General features: G+C 35.3%; 1 protein-coding gene across 4 annotated transcripts in view; it reads right to left on the bottom strand.

Moving 5' to 3' along the window:
• Positions 1 to 325: 325 nt before the first annotated feature.
• ITGB8 (integrin subunit beta 8) overlaps positions 326 to 19711 on the bottom strand; it is a 75540-nt gene continuing 56154 nt past the window's right edge. For 3 of the 4 annotated variants that reach the window (XM_057304349.1, XM_026507192.4, XM_057304350.1), the window contains 8 exons: positions 19047 to 19142; positions 15192 to 15281; positions 11342 to 11476; positions 8547 to 8952; positions 5935 to 6160; positions 4468 to 4574; positions 1249 to 1412; positions 326 to 1155 (listed from right to left, as the gene is read on the bottom strand). In XM_057304349.1, coding sequence (XP_057160332.1) covers positions 1033 to 1155; positions 1249 to 1412; positions 4468 to 4574; positions 5935 to 6160; positions 8547 to 8952; positions 11342 to 11476; positions 15192 to 15281; positions 19047 to 19142 — 1347 coding nt within the window. In that variant the 3' untranslated portion in view covers positions 326 to 1032. Of the gene's footprint in view, positions 1156 to 1248; positions 1413 to 4467; positions 4575 to 5934; positions 6161 to 8546; positions 8953 to 11341; positions 11477 to 15191; positions 15282 to 19046; positions 19143 to 19711 lie in introns of those variants that run through there. The other variant, XM_057304351.1, reaches the window with a different exon arrangement.

The raw sequence follows: 19711 nt of genomic DNA, 5'->3' as shown, positions 1-19711 counted from the left end.
TGCACTGAAGGGTGAAGATAATATAGCTTAATATAGCTTTTAATTAGAAAAATGCTAATATCTACTTGGAGTAAATATCTGAGAGAACTCACTAAAAAATGTGGCACTTTGCTTGAGGCAGAGTTTCTAACACCTTGTGATCTTCAACCTGATGATTAGACAAATGAAATGGTGAAGCATCCAGTTTATCAGGTAAGAAGATATGTAAGACTCCATGTCTGCACACAACGAAGCTGTTCGATTTTGATGTTACTTTACAGTGTCCCTTATTAAACATTCAGTTTTAAAAATCAGTATTCTAATAAAGTGACATTGTACTATTAGGTTTTTATGGCAGTAGTAACTTAGCACTTATTTAATCCAGTCATCTGTGACATATATAAACTTATCCTGTAAGAAAGAAAAAATATAAAGGCAAAGAGAGAATGTTGAAATTAGTATCTTGTAAGAAGCAGAAAACATAAACACATGCATAACACTACACAGTTTCAAAAGCAATATCCCTCAAAATTAAGGTTTTATCTGTTAACCTCTTGAATAAGTCAAACACTAACCATTTATTCGTCTAGATGTTCTTGTCTATTCACTGCCAGTTGTTGAAGTGTTTGGCAACAGTAGTATAACTGCCTTTTATTTTTTTCATCCACATGTTTGGTGCAGGGATTACTGTACCCTTGTAGTGACACAGCATTGTCTCTCTCCGGGAAGCATAGGATTGGCGGGTACCTGTAAAGTGTAATCAGTGCTCTTCAGATGATCTACATTCTATGCTGATCTAAATAAGTTATATATTACAGTAAAGTGCTACAATGACACTAGTCTCAAACAGTAGTAAGACACATTTTTCTCTGAAAAATTCAGCAGCGATGTGAGTCACATGATGATGAGGATGCTTGTCAGTCTTCATTCAAGTGGACAACCAGCAACCAGCATGTTCTAGAACAGTTTGTCTCCTCCTGTGACTTCTAAAATTATATGTTTTTAGGAGCAATTATTAAAAATCCAGTTTCCCATAAAGTACTTTTTAGCTTTTTAGAAGTTGCACCTGAAAGTTTCATGAGCATTTAATTTGCTGATATCCATTTTTATTTCTTCAGGTTTCTCACGTCGGTAGGTTACTGCTCTTGTGCAAACACTTTGCAGAATCAACTTGTCCTTGATGGAGAAAAAATATTATTAATTAACAGTCTAAATATTAGAAGTAGACAATGACATACTGATAGTAATTCTTTTTTAGAATTCACTGACCTTTTTTGAGGCTGACACCCTGTAATCTGCCGAGGACTTAATTTTATTGCTATTCCATTGTAGTATCACCTGTCTAACGATAAGGACTTTAAGCAACCCAATCAAGAATGTAACTATGAAGATGATGAAAAATATTCTTAAATAGCTTGGGCTAGAGAAACATTCTGTAATAAAGCAAACAAATAAATGGATTAAAAACTGGAATGAGTAAATCAAAGGATTCTAATAAGCAAACATTGTTCTCCATCTCAATAAATAGGACCAGAGATACTTGCAAATCTATATTTTCAAAACAGAAGAATATCATTACTATTGATTCAAAAAGTAAACTCTGTAATTTTTATAACACATTTATTATTAAAATATTTCCAAGAGAAAACCCTGTTTTGGAGAATAGCCACAATTAAAGTATTCAAAAACTATTATTTCTTTGCAGCTTGATTCTTTAACTGTATTAACTGGAATGTATCCAAATCCCTTAACCAAATAAAATTTTATCTGTGACAGAGAGGGGCAGTTTTGGTGGTGTGCACTGTTGATCACTAAGTGGAAAATGGGATTTAAAAATTATTTAACAACTCTATGTATCAGCATGTTTCTCTTGTTATGCTTGCTCTTCATTCATTGCGCATCAGTAATGGAAAATAAAGTAAACAAATGCAGAAGCTAAAGTCAGTACTATTCTAATAGATGAATAAGTATTTCCCTGGAAAGTGTAGTGTAAATTTCCATTAATATTACATGTAGCCTCTCCAGGGAATAAGAGTGTCCAACTCGGGACAATATGCAAATCTCTTTCCTCAATTTTTATTAATTTAGTTTTTACTTGTCAACCAAATCTGTCATATTTTGCTTCTAAAAATTCCACTGTGTATTTTTTTTTTTCAAGAACAAATAATCACTAGCTGGAAAAGGAAAATGCTGCATTAAGAGGAGGAGCATACTAGGTCTCTGTCTTAGGACCAGACCTTTGGCAAACCCTAGTTGGAAAGTCTACGGGCTCTGTGGATGCCAGAAGTATTACCCTAATCTAGGAGGAACATTGCACAATATGCCAGTATTCCACAGATTCACTGCCCCAGATACACAAAATTACTTCCTGGCTTAAAGAGGCATGTGTCTTCTGCCCATTCTCCAGACTTTGGGGACTTCACCTAAATGCCTGAAGGTCTCCCAGAGAGGGCCTTTTGGGAGGGGACTTTGGGAGGGGACCTGCCAAGATTTAAAGAGCAATCACCCAAACATGGGTAATTTGTGTCTGAATTCATAGGGATGACCAAGCATGCTTTTGAATAAGCCAAGAACTCAGAAATGAGGCAAGGGCTTCTCTCCAAGTGGGAACATTTACAGCCCACTTTTCTTTGGTCAGTGATAAGGTTCCTTGAAAGAAAGGCTAATTGGAATAGAGACTATTCTATTCTATTCTAGTCTAATATTCTAAACTATTCTATTCCAATCTGATTGGAATAGAAACACCAAAAGCAAGCACAAATCTCCTGTTGTTACTGGTCTCACACACAGAGAGAATCCAAGATGCTCTATTCAAAGGTGGTGTCCTTGGAGTCTTCCACAGTCACAGGTTTGTGACAAGCATGCCTTTCATTTTGACAGACTGTCATTTCCCTTGGCTGACTTAGAACTAGTCAGTCAGCTAAAGCAGATCCTTAAAGGGGACACGTGGCTTGATCCCACTTATTGGCTTCTTGCCTAGGAGGAGCTTAGCCAGAAGACCGGAACAACACCCTTTAAGTGTGATTGAGTGGATAGATAATAGAGGTGGCTAACAAATGCTCTCTCCCTCTCCTTCCACCATAGTTGTGAAGGGGAGGGGAGCCCCCTAGCTACCAATAAATTTTACAAATATTTCTAATGGGTTAGGATAGAGGACATTTTCAGGCTCAAATATGCATGCATTTTAGAATGTCATTTTGGATAGACAAACATTTAGCTTTGGCCATGCCTCTCATCTTAGTTTAGGTCAAACAAGGGCTTTTCCTAAAGAGCTTTAAGGGAATACTTTTTGTAACCACACTTAGGTCAGAGTAGGTTTGTTTACTTAACATAATAAATGACATGTTGACAGTAGGGGCTCTATTTATTAGAAAAGGCACTTGGCTTTCTGGAGTGATTGCTGCAGCCCCAGCTGGCAGCACATGGGCTCTTTTCAAAGCCAAATTCATTATGGGCTAAGATCAGTGTGGATGCAAGGGAAGAAGAAAACTGGAGAAAGTTTATTCTGTGCAGTCTCTCTAAGAGCTGGAATTATCTTTACAGGTTGGAGGAGAGACTAGAAATAATAGTAGCAGTGGAAATGTTTTCAAAGAAGACATAATTTCAAGCTTAATTTCTAATTCATGTGTATTTTAACACCTTAACACCTGAGCAAAGTGGGGTACTGGTTTTTAGCGTCTAATGAATTTTTGTCTTAAAATTGTCTTTGAACACAGCTTTCACATGTTTCTCCCACTTGCATGTCATCTTTTAATTCACATATTTCTTTCATATTCACTGGCTCATTTAATCTCCTACAACTCCTTGAATTTGATATTATTCTCTATTACAGATGGGAAAACTGAGGCTCAAGGAAATTTTGTAAGAGGGCTGATATTTCTTATCTATTAGTGTCAAGGGACATCCATTAAGCCAAGGTCTTCAGACTAAAAGTTTCATGCCTTTTCCCATATGCTGCCTTTATAATCATTCATCTCTAAATTATATTTACAACAGAATGAAAAATACCAGAAAAGAATGGCCCTTTTTAAGTTATATATTTTGCAAAAGCAGCTCATGGCTACTTAGGATTTTTGGCTTCACCTGAAACATAAAAGTGAATTTTGGCTTTACACGAGGAAAGTTGTAACTGGAAGCAGGCTTGGATTATGAAAGATAAGTATGGCTCCACAGTTTATCTGTAAGGGTGAAATGGACTCTATGTAGGAAATTTCCACTCTTGGCTCACTGAGGCCTCTATAGTAAATCTGCTTGGTGTACTTCCACAGAGGGGCGCAGCATGAGAATTTAGCTGGATAACTGGATTGGAGATGTAACAATTCAGCCAAACCATGGCAAATATACTGAGCTGCTTTTTATAGAGTACCATCTCTGGAAGACTGAAAACACTAAAGCAGTCCTTTCTTTAGGATGATTGATTATGAGCCTTTGGGGGGAAATGTGATTCTCTGAAGATGCTCTTCAGTGCTTTATTAAGCTTTGGTTTACCTGATGTTTGGTCCATGTAATGCTGTTCCATGAGAGCACATGAGGTTTTACAACGATCAAGTATAGCTTGAGACAGGTTGTGAGGGTGAAGGCATTGCATGCAATTCCTGTAAGGACGAACAGAAATGAAACATTTAACCTTTGAAAAGGTTCTACCCCACAGTATTTTCTGCAAGAAATAAAATATCGAAATAGAGTAGTGCTGCTTTAGGACAGCAGCCTTTTAAAACTGGGAAAGAAAGCCACGACATTTATTTGTAATACTGGCTGAATTTAATACCATGGCAAAATTATATTCTAGCCACTAAAAATATTTTAATGATGTATAAAATCAAAATAATGAATTTTCTGTATTGAGAAGAAAATAGGAAATGCATAAGATGCTTTCATCACAAATAAAACTCACAAAAATATTTTAGATGATAAATATTGTACTACTAGAAAAGTTTAGCAATGAATACATAGTTCAAGTTTCAGTTGGGTTCATTAGAAATAACTCCAGCATTATTTTTAAGTACTGCATTTCCAAGAGAGTTACATAAATTTCTATGTATAATTTTAAAATATTTTACTTGAGCTACCAATCTGAGAAAGTGAAGGTCTTAAAAAATGTGAATAAAACAAATTAGAAGGCACAGTAATGTTTAGAGTAGTGATCTTTGAGCAGGCTTAGACTGTTCCTGGGAAATTAGTTACTGGCACAAAACAGCAATGCCACCTTCATTTAACGTATCAGCTTTTCTCATCCATCACTTATTTCCAGAGGTGCTTCACAGCCACTATCATTCTTTATTTTTAAAATAATTTTTTTAAACCAACACAATATAAATAAATGAAACCCAATAATAATAGTTAACATTTATTCTAGGATTATTATGCACCAAGTACAAAGGTTGGGTTTTTTTGTTTTATACGAATCATCTAACTTAATTCTGTCACAGAACTATAGCAGATATTATTATTATTATTATTATTATTATTATTATTATTATCCTCTCTTCCAGTGTCAAGAAAGTGAGGCACAGAGATTTCAACAATGTACTCTAAGTCAAAGAGCTAATGATAGTAAGCTGGGAAGTAGGCAGCTTTTAATCATCATGTTGCACACCTTAAGCCTTGTGTAAACAAGGTTATATGTCAGTTGTATCTCGATAAAGCTGGGGAAAGAACAATGTACACCAAATATTATTCTTTAAAACAACAAACCTATTTCAAAAAAGCTAAGGGAGCGAATGCTTAGATGAATGCTGATACTTTCACAGCTATCTAGTGGCCAAAAGTTTGAATTTTAAGTTTTCTAATTCCTAAATTCCCCATTCAGTTTTTTTTTAGCATGATGATAACAACTTACCTGGTAGAGAAGATCCAGCAATTTTTAAGATTAAGAAAGGTAAAATTAAAAAAAAGGACAAACATAGCTATAATGAAGGACTGCTTTATGTATGTTTGGAGTTAGAGAACACATACCAGTTTTCACTGCAGGCTGTGTGACACGTGGGGCAGTGTTCACAGAAGCGGCCGATGCTCCTGGGATCCGTGCATTCACACCTGCCACATACACATGTACCTCTTCCACTACACACTTGGCCCTTTGGATTGACACAGTCCTGGACTGATGCTGATGGGCACTGGCACCGATCCCCTTCCCAGCCACTGAAGCACTGGCATCTGCCTGCTTCACACTCTCCATGCCCTGCAACAGACACTCCAGGACCTGAATCATTGGGGTCGCTGACTCTGTGAAGTGTTTCCAAACATGAATTCCCCTCCCATCTCCATGGAAACAGGCCAACAGTCAAGTGAATGGAAACAACATCATTTGCTATTGGTCTGACTAGAACAATGCTAGGGTTTAGGAGTGTCTATTTTCAAAGCTGTTCAGTTGTAGATACTCTACTGATGTTAATCCGTTGTGCTGACAGTTGTGAAACTGCTCTGCTGCAGTGGCTACCTGACCACTTGAAGGTCACCGTACGTTCAGTTTTAAATAAAAAACACACAAATATAAAAAAGCTACAAAAGCTGAAGTAATGTTAATTGTCTGTTTTAAAATCTGAAAAACAGGGGTATTTGATTAATAGCTTCCATAATTTATTCTCTTAGTCTCTTGTTATTGCTAAGGGCCTGGGATAATTTTGGTCTGTGAGGCAAACCCTTTTAGTGCTTCAGTTCTGCTAATGCCATTTTAAAGATAAGATCTCCGAGGAAGTTGAACTAACCTTTCACATCTTCAGGACATTATTTAACAGATTAGAAGGGCATGTCCTGCAGTATGCTGTGAGCTGTTATTAGGTCAAAAATGAGAGAAAGCAAGGTGGGGTGTGTGTGTGTGTGTGTGTGTGTGTGTGTGTGTGCTGGGGTTGGGGGCATGCATGCAGACAAGTGAGTTGAGGAGAAACAGTGGTTATATGTACTTAAATGGATTTTAGACTGCAGGAAGCATTTAAAATTTAATATGCTTACATGAATTAGAAATCTTCAAGAAGGAATATATATTACAGGGTTCTCAAGCTTATGTGGCCACAGACTTTTCCTTCCTTCCTTCTCTTGCTTCCTGGCTTCCACCCTTTCTCCTTCCCTCCCTACCTTTACTGAGAAGCACCTCACAGGGTAACTGTTCCATAAAATCTACTGTTGTATCAACTCAATTGCTAAATGTAAAACTAATGAGGTCCAGGCCAAACAAATGCCTGCCAGACCCTGTTCCCTATATGTAGGCTGCACGCCTAATCCTAGCCAGCTGACCGGTGAACATGTGTTTTTATTCTCAAAGGAGACTAGTGAAGAAAATGTTTGTCAGCCTACAGTTTGCACTTATAATTTATACGCAAATAATTCAAAGCAGATTTTCAACTGCCTGTGGGCCAGTAGTATAGTCATATAGAAGGGCTAGTACATTGATTTTTGATATTTAACTATAAATGGAGACTGGCATTCTCAATGTATTTCAAGCTTCTTTGAGAGATCAACAGCTGTGGGATATCAGAATTCTTCTTCTTCCCTGTTCCAAATAAGATTAGCCCTAAAAATTAGAATATAATTGCTAGTTTGTTCTTAAATCATCTATAATCCATTCTACCAATGATACAGCAGAAGAAATGTTTGGCATATATAATGTTTTGTGTCTATAACCGAATAAAAAGGCAACTTTTCCATTGCATCTTTATGTGATATAGGGCAAATTTCTAGTTTACACAAGAATAGAAAATTTGTATAGATTTGTTACTCTCCATATGGTTATGACAGTGAAATACTTCAGTTCATCAGTAATTTAATTAATATTTGCTTACCAAAATGCAAACATTAAAAAGATGTTTTAACAATAAGTGGCTTTAGCACAATGTCACAGAAAAATTAATTCATTTAAAAACATATTTTGTATTAAATTTCAAATGTTGCACAGATTTTCTAGAATCTAACCTCTAGGTGGCAGTAAACTGAATTAGCCAAAAAGTACTTTCGATATTTTTGTTTTAAATTATTTCATTTTTAAACATCATCTGCGTGTGGCCTCTGGTACTCATCTTCTAGATTACTTATGAAGCCAGCATTTTCTTGGAGAATGTTGTCCTTTGATAATTTTGTTGCTGGTGTTGTTCTAAAAATAAACTGTAAAGGTTTAAATTATTACAAACTTTTAATACCATCTATAATAATGCATTAAGAATTTTCCAGTGAATGGAAACTATGTTTTTATAGCTCACTATCTTCTGAGCAAGCTGAAGGGAGTGACCACTTATGAGAATGAATCAGGTCTTTCTAGAAGAATACTCTGATTATAGAAAACCTGCCAGACATCAGAAGTAATTTCCACTTTACAAGATCAAGTGAGAATAACACTTAATTTTTGGTTTTTATTTTGAAGTATTTCCTGTACAAAATAATTTAAAATATAAATAGCAGAATCCTGTGCCACAAATCTGTTGCCATGCCCTAATTTCATAGACTTTGGACCTCTGAATATTAAATTCAGATTCAGGATTGGTAATTATAAAGATGTGATTTAAAGATTCTTTAACAGATATGCTAGTTTAATAGTAACTGGTAAAAACTGCATGTATATATTTATTTCTACTTACCAGCACACAGATTTCCATGGTGATATGGACAAGAGAAGTCATCCTTTTCACAGTATTTTCCATATACTTTTCCAAGCTTAATTTTGTGACATAAACATTTCCCACAAACACAAACTCCTCGACCACTGCAAACAGGTTGATCCTTGTGTGACTTGCAACTCTCAGAAGGAAGTTGATCTTCATCAAAATGACATTTATTCTCATTACACTGAAAACACTTGGCATCTAGAAAAACTTCATCTACACATTTTCGTTTAGGTCCTCTCCTGTCATCACACTGACAGCTGCAGTTTCTGTGTATATGAATTTTAGTGGTTTCATTGAAACCAATAGGTTTGATTATTGCATAGCTCTTTCCTCCTGTGACATCACACTTTTTCATTGTAACTGTTACATTGAAAAGAACCTAAATGGGGGGAGGGAAAGAAAATATATTTATATGTCCTGATTACTTTTATCATCACTGTTGTATCTGTTAATGATATTCTGAATCAACAATGTACCATCTTATAGAAATGTATAATATTTTGCAAATTACACATGCACTCTTTCATAGGTAGAAGTAACATCCCTTTCTAATTTCATTTATTTCCTAATTAATAAACTAGAGAGTTAAAGGAAGCAATGACTGCTACTTGTCTATGTTGTACCATTAAATGGACATGGATTCAAGCCTATTTGTAATGCCTACTCTACTTCTAAGGATTAAATGATGTCCTCCATTGATTTCTTAGCAAACTTGAGAGAGAATAGAACATTTTCTGAATTAAGTCCTTAAAACACGAGGTTATTGAATATTTGTCACAAGCGATAGATCAAATAAACTAAAATAAAGGACTACTGCTCTCCTGGTTTAAAACCATGAGATAGGATGTTCAGATGAACAATTTTTATTTTTGTTCCTATTTTCTAGAGGTCCAAGTAAAGTTTCAGGGTTCAATTTTAGTTTATACATGGTGTTAATGAAGGAAAACATGAGGCTTTCTCTGATGTTACTTAAGGGAAAAAGATTTAGGACTCTCTCAGATCTTAAGATCTCAATACAAGGTCATACATTTGTCTCAGGAGATGTGAGCCCACATCTAAAGATCTGGGTTGGCAGGACTTTTTTTTCCCTTGTGAAATGACAGATCCTGCCAAGTTTTTTCTTTTTCTCTATTTTTTTTTTCTTTTTGCAGGACACGATTGGTTTAATGTGTCTTTTGTATTTGTTAACCTACCTTATGATCTTCAGGTACTTTGGCAAATAAGATTGTAGGTTTTTTTCCATGTTAGACTGAGATCTATTGAAACTTAAAAATAATTTGTGGTAGCCTTTTTTGTCGGGATGGATATATATACCTATCTCCGCTCTGACCAAAAAGCCTAGCACAAATTCACGTGCGTGCGCACACACACATGAGATACAAAAGATCTAAATTTAGGCTTATATATTACATATATGCATCAGAAATTAGAATCAGTTTCATAATATTAAAATTAATGCAGTTGGTATTGTACTTGAAATGTTTTTTGTCTTTAAGAATGTTAAGGATTAACAGATGTGTAGGATAATGTGGTCATTGCCAATATTAATAGAGCAAAACTCGGGGTTTACATAATTAAGAGGTCACATGACTCTTTCTGAGAGTCAAACTCTTTATACTACTTAGTTGAAAGTGAGGGGGGGAAAGGGATTATAGACAAAGGAAAAGGAAAAGGAAAAAAAAATGTAAGAAGTAAGGAAAATCATTCTGCCAAAACTGATTTTGAAAAACAGAACTAAGAAGCTAACCCTTTCTCAGAAACTTTTCCTAGCACAAAGTTTATATTTAATGGAAATCAAATATATATATTTCATAAACTGGTATATAATGTCTTGGGAACAAAATCCATGAAGTAATTATGCAAGAACCTACAGAATTAGATACTAGCAATAATTGATTTCAAATAGACAGCTTGTTGTAGCAACTATACTACCCAGTTCTCAACTTTCCAAGGGGGGAAAATAAAGCATAGAACTTTAGAGATGAAAAGAGGGATTAGAAATCTTCTAGTCTGAACCAATCATTTAAAAATGAGGCAACTGATGCCTCAAGAGGTAAATGGCTCACTGAAAATCACTGCATCTAATAAGAATTCCCTTTAAAACATATTTCTGTTGTTTACTCTCTATTGTGCCAATACTGGGAGAATCCCAATCTCTCCTGGTCCTATTTCCTAACACGGCAATAATCTGGGCCCTTTTTTCTCCACATTTTATCCCTTTTTAGTTAAATGACACTTCTTTTTTATTGTTCTTAATAAATTCCCCCACCTCTTCCTAGATCATTATGAGTGTATTGGGACAATAACACAGTGAAAGATTTTGGAATTCTTAGCCTTTATCAACTGCTCCATCACTCCCATTCTTCTTTGTGGCTTATTGCCTTTGATTTCAAAATTATTCTGAGAATTTTCAGATTTGAAACCAAAAAGGTATCATCATCATCATCATAAGTATAGACACTGCTTGTTTGAAAAGATGTGCTTTACTGATATACTGTGGCTGTGACCCCTAATTTAAAATTATTATTATTAAATAAGTATTTAATAGAGTATGTATTTATTTAACTCGAGAGTTTAAGAGAACAGTCAGTGAAGTTAAAACAAGTAGAAACTTTGGAAAGAGACAATAAAAATTACTTTGAAGTGTATAAATAAGATCCTTGGAGTCAGTAGTAAATAAAGTTTTCCAGAATGGTTTGATTTTTCTGTGAGAAAACATGCCAGACAACTTAGTTTATTTTAAATGGGAAGAATGTACACCCACATACTTCGTCATTGCTTGTCACATTTCCACATCCGTCTGTGCCTGGTTTTCGGGTCCCATCTGGACAGATGGCAGTAATATTAAAATAGACGCCTTTTACCTGGTTTTCCACCTGAACTTTCACTTCTGAAATGAGTTTCTGCAGAGACATCATTTTTGATTGTATATTACAAAAGTTTCAAATGTAAGCAATTACACAGAGGCAAGCTTATTAAATCATTCTAGATTTAATTTTTGACCAAATCAAAGTCTATCTCTAGAAAAAGATAAATAAATGTAGTGTTTCCATACAATGACCCAATTATATTTGAGATACATAAGAAATACTGAAGGATTAGACCATCTGCATTTAAATTGTTCTTTTTTTCATATATTTCCATGACTATGCATTTTGATGACTTTAAAGATATTTCTCACTCAGCCTGTGTCACAAAAAGTCATTTTAAATCCAAAAATATTTATACTTTGTGACAAAATTTAAATAAAACATTGAGAACACCTATATAGTCACAGAGTAAATCTTAACAGCTTAAAATCTGGAATGCATTTCTGACATTTGCAGCTATTAAATAAACATTTCTGTTTCAAAACTTCAGGTTATCATGAAAGCTAAAATACCTTATTGATACAGAATTGAAAGGTAAATTTTAGGGAGGGCATTTCTTTTTTTTAATTTATTTTATTTTATTATTTTTATTTTTTAAAGATTTTTATTTATTTATTTGATAGAGACAGCAAGACAGGGAACACAAGCAAGGGGAGTGTGAGAGGGAGAAGCAGGCTTCCCGCCAAGCAGGGAGCCCGATGCCAGGGAGCCCAACGCGGGGCTCAGTCCCAGGACCCTGGGATCATGACCTGAGCCGAAGGCAGACGCCTAACTGCTGAGCCACCCAGGTGCCCCTGGGGAGGGGATTTCTATACTGTAAGCATAAGAATTACCTGCCTGATATGGTCCTGTAAATTCTCCAAGAATGGCCTACGATTTTTGCCAAGTCCCTGGGGCTTGCTTGTGTCAAATTTGTTCTAATCCTTAATACTGAAATGGGACCGCTTACCAGACAGAAAACCATTCACTCATTTATTCACTCATTTTTACAGTTATTCAAAAAATAGCTATGTAAAGCTTGTCATGTATCAAGCACACACAAATTTTTCCAGCACAGTCTCTGGTTCCAAAATTTCTAGCTACATTAAATATATACTGAAGATCTGTGTGTATTTCATCTCATAAAACAGTCTACCACATGCAAAAATCCTTAACTTATACTTGTAAGCAAAAAAGATTAAGAGTATACCTAAGGAAAGAGTGAGTAGCAGCATATGGAAAAAATTTTTTTCTAATGGTTTCTAATTTTTACTTGAGTAAATTTTCATTTTCAACTGTATAATCGATAAAGGGATATGTGCTTACTGCCTGATAATTGATCATGGTAGGAAATCTAGAACAAGATACTCTTTCAAATTAGTAAATTTTATTTGGATTAGATAAGACTGTGTTAGCCACATTTTTAAATCTCCCAGAGAGCTCATCCATGGTAATCACTTAATTGAACATTCTCAGCAAACCAACAGAAATTTGTAATGGTATATAAATGGTATTGATAGGGTGATGATGTGACAGGTCAGAAGGAAATTCCTAATACAATGAGTGTTCTCAGTTTGCCCTTCTGAAGTTTTTTCTCTTAAAAAGTTAACCTTGTTACACAAATGTTTTTCACTTAAGCAGAGTGTGAAGACAAATATCTAAAATTTTGCCCAGTTTTGAGATTTAGAAATTAGACTCCAAACACAATATTAAGTTTCTTTTTTAATATCTAGCAAGTACAGAGGCAGAATTTATTTTTTTGATATACAATTCTGTTTGTATTTAATATAATTTATTTTTCATATCTTAATTTCAACTTAAGTTATTCTAGTCATGATTCTTATTACACTTAATTCTGGTGGCAGTACCGATGTGAAGGATAAAAAATAAAATGGAGTCACATTCACCATGCACTAAATTTGCATTAATTTTATAAAATTCTTAAAAAGGAAATGAAAAAAATTAAAAGAATGAACTATTTTTATTCTTTTTCTTCAATGAATTGTGAATTATTTCTGTTGGACTGTGAAGACAAAATAAAATTTCAGAAGAAGTTTGAAAATATATGCATATGTAAAATAATAACAAAATCTCAACTTAAGGAGGTTAAATTAGCCAGAGTAAGTGTTATTGGATTTGCTAGTATTTTCCCATTGTTTCAGGTTAATCAGAACTGCAGTTAGCTAAGGCATTGTATACCTATCCTGGGCAAATGAACATAAAACCAAATGTTGCTGGTTCCCTTTCCATTGGTATAGTCTGACACACAGTCAATTTTGTCAATTTATGTTCCTTGTTTGGAGTGATAAATGGGTTCATACTATAAAAACTAGGGTGATTTCTAACACTACACATTCCCTCCTTATTTTGATTATTCCTGGGAACAAACTGCAGATGGGAATGAACTGTACACGTTTGATCTTCCTTGATAAGAAACTCCCCCCAGTCCTAATGTTCTTTGGTAACAGTGAGAAATAAAAATAATTAAAGATGTTCTTCCTTATTTCATCCAACATAGTTTTCAGACATAGTACAATTCCTTGGCAAAAAAAAAAAAAAAAAAAAAAACTCACAAGATTTATTTTTCTTTTTAAAGAATAAAGTTTAAACAAGTCCTTCATTTTCTATCCTGTGTCTACTTCCTGACTTTCCCTTTTGTGCTCAAGTAGAAGGCAGATGCTGCATGGAGAAAATGAGAAGAGAAGCCTGAGGTTTCTCACAATGCTTGGGCTACTGTGTACACTATTCATCCCTACTGTATAAGTAGGAGAATCAGAGAATTTGGGAAGTGAGACTTTATCAGTGGTTCATAAGTTCAAGGTAGAGTAAAGCATACCTTTGGATAGTTTATAAGAAAGAGAGAAAGAAAGAAAAAAGGTGTTATCACACAGAAGGAAGCACCTGAGACCTAGAGTTAAGAAACACCTGGGTTCTGGTCCTGATCCTTCTGCTTGTTTGACCTTTGGGTAGCTTGTTTAGCTTCTCTGAGGTTCTATAAATACAAAATGGGAGTACTAACATCTCCCTTATGGATTGGTTGTGTGGATTAAATGAGGTCAGATATGGAAAGTATCTGTTTCTCAGTGGTATTAAAGTAACAATCACAATTATTACAACATCTTAACAGTGATTATACTATCCAGGAATGACCTACACTGAGAGAGCAGATGTTTCTGTAAATCTTTGCATTTGGCACTCAGTCTTCATAGACTAGGGACAGCATACAACTGCCAATTCAATAAAATAGTATACCTCTTAAGGTGATTCTTTTAATCAAACTAATTTGATAACACTGCTAAAATAACTGATTAAACAATCCAATGATTGATCTAGGAGACCCCAATAGAGTCCTCTCAGTAATCTCTATATCCCAGATAGTTCGATTTCCCTGACAGTTTGTTGCTTTAAATAGTGTGGATTTCTTTATTTTTATGACATAGGAAATTGTGACATTTCTGGTAATAAACTATGTTCGATAGCCATGATTTGGTGACTTATTGAACATTCGATTTAGAAGAAAATTTAGATGGCCTCTAGCCAAACTTGAGTTTACTGTCAATGAGACAGTGAGGTAAAGAAAGCTGAAGTGACTTTCCCAAGTTTACATGGCTAGTTAGTGATAGAGCCAGGGCTAAATTCAGGTTTCTAATTTTTAACCTAATTTTCTGTCCACTGTTCCTCTCAAGATGATAGGACACTAATTTGTATTTTGCCGTAGAAACTGGGGTTAAAAGTTTATATGAAAAGATTGTGTGTAATATATACATACCTGATAGGCTTCTACTACCAAATTATTGAGGTTTGCAGCCTTTGATTCTATTTCACCAGCAATGGTGCCGGGCAAGAGGGGTAGAAGGTCCTAGAAAACATACCAATAATATTTACTTAATGACAGTAGTATACACTGGCTCAGTAATCAACAAATATTAAAAATTCTTATAGTTATAAGTGGAAGGTGAGCCATTGCATGAATGAAAAAATATAAGATACAAGAAAAATATTCAGCAACCAAGTAGGACGCCAGACCACATACACCTGAAATGGGAGTGTGTGTATGTGTATGTGCGTGAGCGTGTATGTGTGCACAAATTACATGTTGACCTAAAAACCCAATCAAAGTACAGACCAGGATTTCCCAAAGTATCTTCCACGTTCCATGGGACATAGTTATCAAAAGAGTTCTGAGGGCAAATAAGTTTGGGAAGTTTTGCATATGGTTTCTTCCACTTAGGTACTCAAAATGCACACTTGCAAAGTGAAGGTTCAGAGAAGTCTTGGAAATAAGGTAGCAGTATTTGTTGCAGCATTTCCAACATTTTTAAATTACAAAACCCTTTTCTCATGTAACAGATGTAAGTATTTTGCAGAACTACTGTTCCATGGAGTGACTTTTAGGACATGTTGGCCCAGAATAGAGAAAACAAATCATTGTCACAAGTGGAAGCTTCATGGGGTGGGTATTCTTGATGGATGTCACTTAACAATTATGGAGAAAACTCTAAGTATTCCTAATGAGAAAATGAGAATTAGCAAAGGCTTAAAGGTTTACCTGAGTTCTAGATGAAGTAAGAAAAGAGAAGAAACCAATCTGACTGGAGTGAAGGCTGAATATTTTTAAGGAATCAGATTATGGAAAGTCTTAAAATCCGATTATACACTCATTTTACCATTCACAGGTATCATTAAGTTCCTGCTGTATGCCAGCCACTACTTGGACATTAACAATTTGGTATCTTAGGTTATAGGGGAAATGTATCACTCACAGATTTCTAAAAGCCATTTATCTAACCTTTATTGAGTACCTATTATGTACCACTTTGGAGTTTCCATCTTTGAGGATCTCACAGGTATATAAATGACAATTTCAAAAAACAATGTGCACATGAAGTAACAGAGATATGCACAGACCCTGAGGGATGCCCAGCAAGCATTTGAGGGCTGGGGAAGACTATCAGGGATTGTTTCCTGGAGGAGATGACACATGAGCTGTATCTTGACTAAGAGTGAGCCAAGTGATGAGGGAAAGAGACTTCCAGGCAGGAGGGAGAGGTAGCGAGAACAAAGGCACAAAGGAAAGAAAGAGCCTGGTGAGTGTGTGTGCACAGGAAGCTTAAAAGCATGGCTAGAGTGACAAGTGTAAGGCAGAGAATAATGGAGAATAAGAGAGGCAAGCAGGGACCAGATGGTCTCATATGCCACGTTTAAAGACTTGATCCTTTAAATCACAGAGAACCACTAGGGAGAACTTTGGTCACAATTGTGATTTAATAGATCATTCTGCAGCCAGGTGGAGGATGAATATGGGAGACAGGTTAGGAGGCTGTTATAACCCAGATGAAGGTGGTTGATAAAAATATCTCTAGGCAGCCAAAATAGGTGACTGCAAAGACATACACAGGACTCTTGGCAAAACTTGTCAGGCTTTCTGAGCCTGTTGAGTCATACTTTGCACATAATTCAATTAATAAACCTGGTTTATGGTTTTATTAGTCAATGAAAATCTTTTTAAAGGAGTAGGGAGAAACTGCTAAAGCCAATAATAACATCAAGAAATAATACATAGCAGAGAAGGATGAGCCTAAAGTAGTAAGCTGCACAATAATTTGAAATTCAACCATTTTTTTTTCTCTCTATAGTAAAAGTTTATTTTTTTAAGTTATGGTCTGATTCTTTTTCTTTTCAAATTTTTATTTAAATTCTAGTTAGTTATCATACAGTGCAATATAGGTTTCAGGAGTAGAATTCAGTGATTCATCACTTACACACAACACGCAGTGCTCATTATATCAAGTGCCCTCCTAATACCCATCACCCACCTCCCTCCATCAACCCTCTGTTTGTTCTCTGTCTTTAAGACTCTCTTATGGTTTGTTTCCCTCTCTCTCTTTTTCTTTTTTTCACCCTCCCATGTGTTCATAATCATCAGTTTTTTGTTTCTTAAATTCCACATATGAGTGAAATCATATGGTATTTGTCTTTCTCTGACTTATCTCAATGCACTGTAGCTCCATCCATAGCACCGCAAATGTCAAGACTTCGTTCTTTTTGATGTCTGAGTAATATTCGTGTGTGTGTGTGTGTGTGTGTGTGTGTGTACCACATCTTATTCATCCATTTATCAATCAATGGACATTGGGGATCTTTCCATAGTTTGGCTATTGTTGATAATGCTGCTATAAACACTGGGGTACATGTACCCCTTTGAATCTGTATTTTTGTATCCTTTGGGTAAATACCTAGTACTGCAATTGCTGGGTCCCAGAGTAGTTCTATTTTTAACTTTTTGAGGAACCTCCATACTGTTTTCCAGAGTGGCTGCACCAGTTCGCATTCCTGAAATTCAACTATTAAGCTGAGAGGTTAAGAGCACAGGACTTAAGCTGTTAGGAAAGTTTGGGCAAGTATATAACGTCTCTGAAGGTGTTTCCTTATCTTTAAAATGGGCTTTAAATTGGTAATACTTCCTTCATTGTTACGAGTATTACATGAGTTAATATTAAGAAACTCAGTGGCTGATAATAGTAAGTATTCAATAAGTGGAATCTGTTATTTTGTTAATTAAGTAGTTTGAGCATTTAATTTGGGCTAGAGCCCTGCTTCTGTGAATATTAATGGTTATTAAATTAAAAAGGGGTTCCAGGGTATACCAATTTGGGAATTGATTAAAGTTTCACTGTAGATTTCTAAGGGAAGAAGTGGCATGATTAAAGTAGTGCTTTCAGATGAGATATACAGTGGTCAGGTATTGGGGAAATTGGTGGAGGGAACACCAGCTTTGTGGCTAATGCAAATAGATTCAAGCATTTGTTAAAGATGAAAGAAAATGTAGTTTCTCTGAAGTATTAAAAGAAATAAGTAAAGGACAGTGAGAGTGGAAAGAAGCAGCAGAGACAACAAAGGAGATGGAGATCCAGTGAACAGACATGTGCAATAAAAATTAGGGTATCACAATATCATGAAAATGAAGAAAAGAGAGTTTCTTGGAAAAAGGAACCTAGAAGACTGTGAATAGTACACAACAACAGGGTCCCAGAAGCAGTTTTTTGTTGGAGGTGGGTCCCGCGATGCTGCCAGAGTGCCATGGTTGTCAAACATCTGTTCTGTTTGTGGGTCTCATCTGGCCTGAAGGATTGTGGACAAAACCAGTATTATTCTTACGTAGGAAAACTCTGACTGGGTCAGCCACTTTGGTGGCTCCTCTTGTTCCTTTATTGGATGACCTAGACCAAATCTAGGTATGTTGTTAGTACTGAAAACTAAGTTGATGTTCCCCAACCCAATAAGAATATGCCCACAGACCAGAATTGAAGCAGGAATCCAGACATCAAAGGTGTAGTTGGAATGTGAACTATTTTTTACCTGATAAAAGTCTTCTCCGTTATTGTCACAGCCAGTACCACACTAAGTATGAGTCCCCACACTTGGTTCTAGGTGTTACATAAATAAAATTTATATGTAAATGCTAATTTAAGACACTGTGTGGGATACATTAGTTAATACATTATTAAATTCAGATTGTACAAAGTACAATAACTCTAGAATCCTTACCTGGGGATCTAAGAAGTATTCTAATTTCAACTACAAATGTAAACATTTTAACTTTTATTTTTTGGGAATAACGTACCTTATACCAATGAAACTGTTTTCCTTGAACTGCAAAGATGACATTAATGTTGTTGTCTATTAACTTTTCAGAAAGTTGGCCTAGTGAGGGATGTTCCTGCAAAGGATAATAAAAAAAAGAAGGGAGTGAAATATAGTAGCTCAATCCCACACATACCCAAACATCCATTATGAGGAAAACCATATGACTGACATAAAAATGTATTGTGTTTGGAAGGATTATGGTTTTATTGGAGGCACTTAAATTCTTTAAAAAAATAAGATCAACATCAATATCTTAAGGATATTTTCTAGACAAAAGCCCCATAATAACCTTCAACTCAGAAAAATGAAGAGGTCTGATTCAACATTGTGCAAAGTGTGTTCAGCACCTCTTCAGATTAACTTCAGATGGACTCACAGTGATATAACTGAAAGATAACGTACTATTCAGAAATAGAGACACATTAGTGACAATCATATTCTGAAATTTAGTAACAAGTGCTGAAATGCAAATATATGCACGTATAAACATACATACATAGATATTCAATATATAACATGATATAGTATAAACTTTGTTTAGAAAGAGAAACCCTTGTATTCAAATCCCAGGTTGTCACTTTATGATAAAAATTCTATCTCAGGTCCATACTCTGTAACATGTCAGTGGTTTCTGCCTTCCAT

Source organism: Ursus arctos, unplaced genomic scaffold, assembly GCF_023065955.2.
Source record: "Ursus arctos isolate Adak ecotype North America unplaced genomic scaffold, UrsArc2.0 scaffold_3, whole genome shotgun sequence".
In the NCBI taxonomy this organism is placed as follows: domain Eukaryota; kingdom Metazoa; phylum Chordata; class Mammalia; order Carnivora; family Ursidae; genus Ursus; species Ursus arctos.
The sequence above is the reverse complement of the archived record's forward strand: the minus strand, read 5'-3'. Positions and strand labels throughout refer to the sequence as shown.